Below are 11211 nucleotides of genomic sequence, written 5' to 3'. Positions count from 1 at the left end.
GCATTAAGCTATGAACAAACCATTGTTGAAGTGAGCTGCACTTGTCATGCACTTCCATTCAGTCTGAGATGGGTCCAATTCCATGTGTGGTTTCACATGCATGGGTATTTATACAAGTGTAATGGGACACCTATTGCAAACTAAATGCAAGTTCAAGACAAGAGCAGCACAAACAACTGCAGAAGATGCTGTCTGCTGCACTTTGCCATGCACTTCCATTCGGTTGTTACCTAAATTTTAATGCCTTTTTTTTCTGGTTATTTACCTTGAAAAATGCTGCAGACCTCAATAGTAACATATAACAGAAAACCTTTATTTTTAAATAGAGATAATATCTCTGTATCAAGTACACAACTCCATTTTCCCCTTTTCTTGAGTTCACACAATCACACATACAAGCACGTGGAACTAACAACCTTTAACATCCTTAGATATGTATAGGTCAAGTACCTTAATGTTTACATACTTAGTTTACCACACCTTCATTCCCTGGCTCAATAAATTGGCTGCAATCGATTCCCTTATCTGTAAAACTCTCAACAAGCTTAGGGAAGATCTTTGCAAGCATGATTTTAAAACCCATTGAGCTGCATTTTTTTGGTTCCTGCTCAGTAATACCACGTCCCAATGCACAGCCAACTGGAGTGCCGTCCATATACGCCTTACAAGCAAGGAGAATGGAGTGTGCATGATTGCGGAAGTTCTCCTCCACGAGGGCCTCAAAATGCTGCATCAGTATGCAATAAATAAATAAGCAACTCACATTCCACTTTATGGTACCCTGGTACTTAACAAGAAGAGTTGCAACAATCTTGGATTCCAAGATGTCCTTTATCATACCTTGGGTGGATTCCGTAGCAGGTACAACATGGACTTGCAAGAGAGAAGGAAAGCATTTTCATTATAAGTTATAGAATTTTTCTCTCCTTCGGCTCTTCCAATCTGCTTGTCATATCCTGCCTCATTGAAGTATGGTTTCTCATTAAGCACAAGTGCCTGGAGGGAGAGAAGAACTTGAAGAATGGTGGAGCTCCCTGGATTCCATACTTCTGTGCCTGTGCCTGTCCATGTCTTGAGGAGGCTGAGACAGACCCTTCCTGATTCATAGAGGTTTGGGTTGAGACGGAGACCACCAGAATTGTAGTGAACCAACTGCATAAAGTTGTGTTAGATTTGACATGGATGCATATACATATGAACACATGTAAACATGTAGACAGATACATCTATGCTTAATTGCTTAGTACCGTCTGCAAGTTACCTAAAGTGAGATGTAACTGCAAACATTAAATAACATACTTACAGGGGGTTCATGAGGATAATCTGGAGGAAAGCAAAAATCAAAGAAGAAGAGGTTGTCATGATATGGAGTTCCAGGTGCCCCAACAATGGCTGCTCTCAGAAGATCAATCCTTTCCTCATAAACACGAACATAGATTGTATCTGTTGAGGTAAAAAAAAAAAAAGAGTAACATTTTTAAGACAAAAGGAAGATCACAGAATAGCCTTTTTCAATCTATTGCAATTCTTAGACATGGCAGATCACAGAATAGCTTCTTTATATTGTTTACCGCAATATAAGGAAGCTTCCTTCAATCTCTTACAATTCTTAGACATGGCAGATCACAGAATAGCTTCCTCATATTGTTTATTGCAATTTTTGGCCTGGGTGACCAGGGTTCAAATATTGGAAACAGCCTTTCTGTATGTGCAGGGATAAGGATGCGTACATGCACTGGGCTGCCCTTTTATTGTTTATTGCAATTCCAATTTCCATACACTTAATCTTACACAGATTTGATAAGCACAGTCATCATTAAGATTTAACCCCAAATAGTGAGCAGTTCCTGGTGTGTGCATAGTTCCGCATGCATGAAACTATGAATATAGAATCATTAATTTACACTGTTATTTTTACTTGATCAACAATTTATTTTTCACCATAGTTAGGAGTATCATTTTCTGTGTATACACATCCTTGCCACCATAAAAATAAAATATGATAACAACTATACATGAAAGCATTATTTATAGATTGCTGTAAATTATCATACAACTATGGAACCAGATTAGTTGCCCTTTTCTTTTTTAAGCAAAGATCTCCCATTTGCAAAAGTAAAGACTACGAAAACATCTTAACCTACTTTTTGTTCAGTAATAGAGCTTCACTAGTGTGCCCGGTCTATTCATTCCTTTATCAGACACAATCCTCTTATCAAATATGATCATAAAGGTTCATTTGGCGTTTCATAATAGATCAAAATAAGTAAGCATAATAATCAAGGAATTTAGCTATGTAGAAGATTTCCTTAATTCTCTCCTTCCTTTTTCTTTCTCCCTGTGGAATCATCAACTATCTGTTCTCTCCATACATTGTTGCATACTGAGATCGCATATTCAAAACTCTTAAGAATTAAACTTTACTTTGGTGTATATCATTGTATTAATATCTTATTTAAAGATATAAAAATAATGACAAGATAAGGATCTGGAAATTTCGTCAATTGTTTTTGGCTCAAAAAAGCAACAAGAATACCAAAATAACACATCACTTGAATATCTACCAATCAATTACTGTATAACTGAACTTAGCAGTGTATCCATCATACCAGAACAATGTAATCCAGAAAACTAATCATTATTAGAACAAGTAAAGACCACTTGATGCAATTCTTTATCACAATACAAACTGAAATAAGAAAAAAGGGAAAGTGCTGACCAGGAAGATCTTTCTCCAGAATGCTCCAGTCTTGCTGTACCTTCTTCAACCAACTTCTTTTCATCTATAGAGGAGAGAATGCACACAAATAACTATCCATAGTGGTGGAATGACATAATAACTGATTTAATTCAAGGATGGAATTTCATTTCTGACCTGAGACAATATCAATTCTTTGCCAGAGCCATTAACAAAATGGTGATCTTTACAATCATCAACAATATCAAATTGCTTGAATGATTTCTCACTGCCTGATAGAATTAGTCCTTTGTTCTCTTCAGTCTCCTCTATTTGTGGCTTCAAATTGATCTCTCTAAACATTTGCAGTTCATCTCCAATTGATGGGAATCCCTCAGTGTTCAAACTGCAGTGTTTCAGCTCTTCTTTCTCACAGAGAGATTCCGATTTTGCCACATCTTCTAAAGGTAACTTGTTAGGATCAGGTTTATAATTTTCATTGAGACCACCAAAGTCACCAGATGTAATCAAGCCTGAATGTGAAGTGGAACCACGAGAACCAAATAAATTTGCTGCAACATTTAAGAAAAACCCAATAGCAGCTCGTGGAAGTAAAAAGGCACTACTTCCCCATATGTTTTTTTTGCATTCTTCATCAGCAACTCTGAATGCCTTCTCTGACATCTCCTGTACAAATAGTTCCTTTTTTCAATGTATCAAGTCCAGACATATTGGTGCATGTGTGTGTATGAGTTAGAGAGAGTTTCTACTGGCTTCACCTTTTCTTTCAATTCCCAAGATTGCTTTCCATGGTCCAACATCTCTTGACTCAAATTATCCTCAGTATCTTCTTCATATGGATCATGAGTTGCATCTGATTCAGATTCTTCATATTTTTCAATTCCAATGATTTCATAAGGCCCAACCTAAAAATAATTTACAGCAGAATAATTTACCAGATCCTTAATGCACAATTCAAGGTTCCTTTTAAATACATAAAAAGCAAAAGAAACAGTCAGTAGAAAGTTTGGATTTCAAATTGATTTCTAAATGTACAATCAAAATCCTGCCGGCTAAGCTTAAAGGTAACACATAAAAATATGAAGATACCCTCATTTCATTTGTTTCAAATTTAGTTAATAATGCAAATACTGTTGATACAAAATCAAATACTTCTAAGAACATGGATCCCGTGAAGATCAGCCCTGTATTAAATTACAAAATTTTTCTGTCTATCCTGGATCATATCTATGTTTGGACCACTGAATATGGGTACAAGTCTTACATGGGCACGACTCCTGGACAGAGAAGACTTAAAGAAAACACACCAAGAAAGCATAATTGACTCCTGCTTCAGATACTGATCTGGTAAATGCATGTAGCATCTAAAGGAACTGTGGAAGCAACTTCCAATTGTCTCCCTTGCCAGACTTTCTCATTAGTGTTCCTTCCATGAGCAGTGTTGAGAAATCCTTAGCTTTTTTATAAAACATTTGATTTCTAACTATTACTTTTAAGGGTCTAAAGGGAGAATCCGTTTATAGATTCTGGATGCATTTGCTGTTTGCTGACCCCCCCCACCCCACCCCACAATTTTAGCAAGGCTTAGTTGTCCACCATCTGTAGATTATCGCTATGAATCACATTAACTTCCTAAGGACAAATTTTCAAGTGTCCCATTTATGCCTTAGTCCAATACTGGATCTAACTAGGCTCATTATAATGTGAGATCCCCTGTTTTGATTCTTCAACAATTAATAAATGGAGCTTATTTCCTTTTTAATAACTACTTTTTGTGACTTGAATTTATTTGATTAAAATTAAAGATGAAAAAGACAAGGACAAAGAAAAAGAAAAAGTGAAAAACCATAGGCTGATGGAATAAAAAATAAATCTTGAACAGGTAACTATAACACAAAATGGAACTTTTACTTTACGTATTCATTTTCCACTGAAAAATAAGTTTGCAAAGAAAAGGAAGGAAAATATTGGACAAATGTGGCATTAACAAAACATGCTTTGGCAACATCATTAAGAGAAAGGAAATCATTTGGAAGGGAGGTTTTATTGACTCTCAAGAGAGCATGAAACAAATTAAATCTGTCAAATTTACAAGGACCCTGCATCCAAATTAACCATACACATTCTCATATCCAAACATCAATCCAGCTTATACACAAATTCCAGGATCTAATATATGAGCTAATATTAGAAGAAATATGATTCACCAAACAAGTGTGGGGAGAATTTGAGAGTACATTGTTGAAAGAGTGTAGCCAATTGAAAAGAAACTGAAAAATGATGGTGGATCATCCATTATTTAACCCTGCTGGGTCTGTAACTGGATGGGATTTAGGTATCTAATTGGGCCTTGCAGTGAGTCTTGTTACAAGCCTCAACATGTGCCCTTGACAAGATTGCAGATCTTATCCATCAAAATCTATATTCTTGATTTTCCTATCACCATTCCCCATATTTTAGCAGGACAAAAATTCCACCAATTCTCACCCATAACCCTTTCTATCAACCCTAATCTTTACCTCAATCTTCACCCTGAGTTTGTGATGGAACCTGCAAACCCTCTTGCTTAACCATAGACCATATTAACATATTCTATCAGCCCTAGGGCTTTTTCATAAATCTTAAGGGCCTCAAGATCCAACTGAAGGGACCATTACTGATAGACTATATCTTTGCACAACTGAACATTTAATATCCACTTTGTTAATTCCCTATTGGGTCAAGGTATTACATGCTTATTGGGTCAAGGTATTACATGCTTATGAGATCCATTCTGAAAAGAAGAAAGAAATTTACAAGAATGTTCTAGCAGCTTTTAGTATGCTACTATGCTGATCTATAATTCATGTGAAATACAACACAAATGGCTTAATCATCTTGCATCATGTGAAAAATATGCAGCCTAAAACATGCATAAAGTATACAGCTGTAAAATGATAACTAATCACATACCTTTGACGTGAGACCATTGACCCACCTCACCTCAATGCTGCCATTCTGAAATCCAGTAACAGTTCCTATGCAGGATAGATAACAGTTACTAGCGTACTGGTCCTGACCTTCACTAATGTCTTTACTTTTAAGATGATTCTCTCCTAACTGCTGGAAGGAATACTTTTCCATATTGGTTTTCAGTTGATGATCATAGCCCTTAATGACATCATCTTGAACAATACAATGGCTCTTTTGAAATCTGAAAACAACATCCCCAAGTGAGTAAGAGCAATCAGGATGCTCAATCAGTTCATATGCACTCACAGTCTCTTCATTGTTATCTATGCCTAAGTCAATTGTTTGATTCACCATTTGAGTTCTCCATTTCACTTTAACAGTCCGTTCCTTTGCATTCACACTTTTCACAATCCCAAATCTTTGGCCACTAGAAACATATAAATCATCATTAGTGTTCTTCTCAAGCACAAGCTGTTCAGGCCAAAACTCATGATCGCCAACACTGTTTACAGGGAATAAAGACTGTGAATCTAAGCCAAATGAGCGGCTACCATCCTGCCACAGGACGTCGACTTTTGTTTTTGTCTTCACAACAACATATATCTCTTCACAATGGACACAGAGACCACTTTGTTGTCCTATTTTTTTGTTCCAGCTAATAAACCCTTGAGTCGCAATGTTAAGAAAAACCTGCTCCTGAATGCCCCTGTGATCATCAATTGGAAGTATACACCAATCACCCAGCTGCCATTTAGCATAGGGAAAACAAGACAATAAGGTTAGGTCTTTTGAATACTGCTGACAAGAAGGAGCAGGAAAATTCAAGTTACTACCAACAGTTGCAGAGGCAACCCAATCAACATGAACCAATCCTGCTTCAACATGGCACACTGTGCCCTCATACCGGTTTTCCTTCCATATACCACACAACCACTTCGCCGACTTCAAAACAGTGGACAGTCTAACACGGACACGTTGACCAGGATAATAAGGGTATTGTGCATCATCAAGTATGTTGGGAGAGGGAGAGATGGGTAGGAGAGATTCTGGACCAGCTGCAGTTAACTCACATTTTGCCCCGTCATCAAACAGGATTGTGACACAATCAACTACTCTCCTCACTCTTCCAAGCCATGGCCCATGAACTACATAGTCCCCTGGTGAGAATGTGCGGATTCTTAAAAGCTTTTTACTGTTTATATCTCTTATTATTTCACCATAAATAGTTTCCAAATCCACAACCATATCAATATCTACCACTCTTCCCAATTGTCCAGATGGATCTGTTATCAAGCACACAATATCCCCATGTAAAAATCCTCTCCCAAATGCAAGAAAATCATCTATCTTCCCAATGCTCTTTTCCAGGCTTGAGAAAATGCTCTGAGCCTGCCCACCATACGTAGACTCAATGTCATCTTGGTCCTCACTGCCACTACTCTCACTTAAGCTTTCACTATCTGAGTCACTGAGGAGTATATCCATCTTTCAGATGCCTGAAAGTATTTAAAGAGATTATTTCAGTATCAAATAATGTGTAACATGCATGTTTATATAGTGGGAACTAGAACTATGTTTTGTTAGCATTCTTCACTCAGAATTCAAAAACAAGATTCTTTCCTTGAGGTGGTGTTTGGTTTGATAGAAAATAAGAAAGAAACAGGAAATTGAGGGAAGTTCTTAAGAAATTTTACAAAGTCCATTAAGACTTTCCCTCGACTTTCTGTTTTTCTCTTATTTTCTATCAAACCAAACATAGCATGAATGAAATAAGAGCAACCAGATAACTAACTTCTGTAGAGAAGTCTAACAAAATCAAACAGAACTTTTAACCAAATACATAAAATCTGCTGCAATTTTAAGGTACTAAAATGTACTTCAGATGGTTTAAAGAAATAGAGAGGTTACCTTTGGGGCTCTGCCAAACAATTTCAAGCAGCAAAACTAGAATCCAAGTCCTTCAGAAATGATCTTAATATTGATTGCAATTGTGCAGTCTGTGGTTGTCACTTGGTACCAAATGGGAAGTAGTACTAGTACTTCAACTTTAATTCTTTAAAGATGACAACCAAATGATTAGACAACCAAAATCATCTGTTTGTGGGATAGAGAGATTGAATCTGGAGAGTGATGCCAAAGAAGTGTCCAGGAGAAACCAAAGATGCTAACACTGGAAAACTTAAGAAAACCTTGACATACAAGTTTCAGGTGCCAAAGGAGATTTGCTCAGCAACCAGAGAGAAATTTCTATGAGGATTAGCTGCCAATGAAGATTCTCCAAACAACTTCTGTTAACCAAAGATGCTAACAATGGAACACTTATGAAAATCTTGTTATACAAATTCAGGTGCCAAAGGAGATTTGCCGAACACATAGATTTAAATGTTCACTATGACAATTACTCAGGAAAAATTTTCTAACAACCAAGGATAGGTTTCCACCAGGTCGAACTGCCAAAGGAGATTTCCCAACAATCAAAGCCAAGTTTCCACAAGGACTAGTTGTTGAAGGATATTTCTATAGATATAGGAGTCAAGCAAACATATAGATTTAAATTTTTATAGTGACAATTGCTCAAGAAGATATTTCGACCAGGGATAAGTTTCCACCAGGTCTAACTGCCAAAGGAGATTTGCCCAACACTAGAAGCCAAGTTTCTACAAGGACTAGTTGTTGAAGGATGTATCTGTAGGTATTGGAGTGAAGTACCAAGAGAATAAATGCCAAAGGAGATTTGCCCAACAATAGATAAATTTGCTTTAGATGCTGTACTGCCAAAGGAGAGTTGCCCAGAACACTTAAAAAAATGAATCTTGCCAAAGGAGATTTGCCCAACAGATCTGAGTCTTTCACATGTGTCACCAAATATCCCTGAGGAAAATCTTTGCCAACTGAAGCCAAAGTGTCCTCAAGTATTAATGACAGAGATCCTTAAAAAGATATGTACTTTACTGCCCCTGAGATTTATCGCTTTAACTGTTAAGTTTTCTAGGACTTCTTGCCAGAGGAGATTTGCCTCCAGACAATGTAAAACACTATTTAATGCCAAATGAGATTTGCCCAAAGAAAAACATTCTCTCAACCAAGAGAAAACATTTCCAGAACATTTCCAGACTGATTCCAGATTCTACTTCTATCCATCAAAGTGAGAAAAAAGAGAAACCACTCAAGCCACACTACAGCCAACTGGCCAAGACATTTTGCAAGTAAATACATGTAAGTGTTGGCTTATATTGGATGAATTGTCTCAATGAGCTCTATATGAGAAACCACCTCAACTTGCCAAGAATTGAAAGAGTTTCTGGGTTCATTCAACTCTGCTGCAAAACCTGTAAAAAATAGCTTGTTAAAAATACCCTTATAAGAGAGACAGACAAGCATACCAATTTGAGAATGCAGGAAGCTATCAAAAAAAAAAAAAAAAAAACAAAAAAGATAATGCAGGAATACTGAATTGCTTTTGGCCTTCTATGTGCATGGTTCCTTGGTGCATCAAGAGAGAGTAGCATCTAAGAACATAATTTAGGGGGATAGAAAAGAAAGAAAAAGTATAAAGAATGTTAACCATATATCAGAAGAGAGAAAAATGGAACCCTTTAAACCCAGAGAGATAATTTAATATCAACTTCCTTTTTTTCAAAAAAATTATTTATTTTTAATCCAAAAACATAATATCTAACATGCCAAATTTTAAATCAAGTTCCTTTGTTTTTCACAAAAAAAAAAAAAGATTTAATTCTATGTATCCAAAGACCTAATATCTAACTTAAACTGTTCAATATTTTTCCATCTAGTGTCTTTTGAATGAATAAAATTACTTGAACTTCCAAGTTTCATCCTTGTCAGAACAACGAAAATAGACATTACACAAAACTTCAAGAAATTCAAAAACCATCCCCGCTTTTCTTCTTTCCCTACAGAAAATATAGTAATCAACTACTTCTTTTATTTGTATTACTTGGCAACAAACAAATCACGTAAGCTTAATGCTAAAATGTGCCTTGAAGAATTTCAAATTCAATCCACCTAAAGAAAACTTTTGCGGAAAAAAAAAAAAAATAGAAAGGCGGGGAAAGAAGTGAGAAATCGATATCATCAAGTCTACCAAAACATGAGACGACTACAACCAAATTCCTTCTTGGTATCACCAGATAACTAAACTAAAACGAATCTAGAAAACACTAACAAACGAAAAAACGACCAAGGTTTCAAAAATTAATTAATAAAAAAAGTGTACCTGTGCTAATGATAACAAATCCAATCTCAGTGCAGTTGACCAAGAAAGCAGCTTGGATTCGCAGCAAGAGAATTAACTCATCGAAGAGAGCTAGAGTCGGAGCTAAAACCAATGATTTTTGTCGTTTTTTTTTTTACTTCCTCCCTTATTTCTTCGCCAGAGAAGCTTGTAAAGATGAAGGTGACTCAAGAAAAGGGAAAATTTAATGAATTCAGAGAGGCCGAGACCCTCCCCAAATTCCGTTCATCACTCCATTTTCAAACCACCCAACCATGGCAGAGATTGCAGAGAGGCCCCTCTGCTCAAGTATTGACTTCTCTTCTGTTTTTCCTTCTTTAGTGACCACAATACGGCAGCAGTTTGAAACTTTGAATGCTTTCACAATTCACATCCATACAGAGACCGAAAAATATAGAGTGGAAGACAGAATATACCAGTATGAGCGTTTCCCAGTTAAAAATAACAAAATAAAGAAAAGATGGAAAATATTCCTTGTACAGTTGAAATGGAATCTTTAGTTTTCTGATAGAAATGAATATAGTAACAACCGTGAACATAACAAATATCAGATTCTAATCCGACGGTAGACAAACAAAATTTATATTCTTTGACCATTCCTTTTGAAAATTTACCTAAATAGCCCTAGAAATTTGTAAATGACTTCGCTCTGCAACGTTTTTTGTTTTTTCTTTGTTCATTTTTTTAGCATAAATGCATAATGAAATGCCCTTTATTTATGCTGATGCATCTAAGTTTTTCTTTTTATGTTTTTTTTCCTTTGAGCCCCAAGTGAAAAAATACATACAAAATATTGCACTTTACATATTTGTATCTATACTCCTTTCAAATTCACATTTAACTTTTATTTCTTAATAGGAATCTTTTAATTTAGAGAAAATTGATTATTCATTTTTTTTTGTCTCTTATTTCTTAAAGTGCAATCATACAACTTTTTATTTTTCAATGATATTCCCAAAAAGACAAATAAAAATTTTCAAATATGAGTCAAAATGGATATTTGATAGTTTTCAGAATTCCGAATTCAAAATTCAGAACAAACATTCTCTACATTCAAAGTTCAGAAGAAAAAAAAGTTCATCAATACCAAGATACCTCTTAACACAGTTATTATACTTTCGGATGTCAGAAGCTAACATGCCAACTCAATTTGGAAGAGTATAAATACAAATATGTACACTATAAATATATATAAAATAATACAAAATATAAAGTTTTACACTGTACATATTTATACAAATTTGTAAGTTTTTTTCGTTAAGTCTTTACTCATGATTTTAAGCACAATTAATTGTGTAGAATATGG

General features: G+C 35.6%; 1 protein-coding gene across 1 annotated transcript; it reads right to left on the bottom strand.

Moving 5' to 3' along the window:
- Positions 1-292: 292 nt before the first annotated feature.
- LOC148875885 (putative ubiquitin-conjugating enzyme E2 24) lies at positions 293-10342 on the bottom strand. Its single transcript, XM_088965643.1, has 9 exons — positions 9888-10342; positions 7559-8979; positions 5651-7146; positions 3457-3603; positions 2876-3364; positions 2720-2783; positions 1304-1443; positions 841-1152; positions 293-727 (listed from the first exon to the last, which is right to left on the bottom strand). Exons 3-9 carry the CDS (start codon positions 7133-7135, stop codon positions 467-469), a joined length of 2898 nt encoding a protein of 965 aa, XP_088821769.1. The 5' UTR covers positions 7136-7146; positions 7559-8979; positions 9888-10342; the 3' UTR covers positions 293-466.
- Positions 10343-11211: the final 869 nt, after the last annotated feature.

Source organism: Nelumbo lutea, chromosome 1 (assembly GCF_056320005.1).
Source record: "Nelumbo lutea isolate HS-2025 chromosome 1, American lotus-T2T, whole genome shotgun sequence".
Classification (NCBI taxonomy): domain Eukaryota; kingdom Viridiplantae; phylum Streptophyta; class Magnoliopsida; order Proteales; family Nelumbonaceae; genus Nelumbo; species Nelumbo lutea.
This window is presented reverse-complemented; position numbering and strand designations above follow the sequence as displayed.

Coding starts and splice junctions, on each gene's coding strand:
- LOC148875885 (XM_088965643.1), bottom strand. CDS start 7,135: ATGGATATACTCCTCAGTGACTCAGATAGTGAAAGCTTAAGTGAGAGT. Junction 3,604..5,650: donor TCAATGGTCTCACGTCAAAG/GTATGTGATTAG, acceptor AATTATTTTTAG/GTTGGGCCTTATGAAATCAT. Junction 1,153..1,303: donor ATTATCCTCATGAACCCCCT/GTAAGTATGTTA, acceptor AACTTTATGCAG/TTGGTTCACTACAATTCTGG.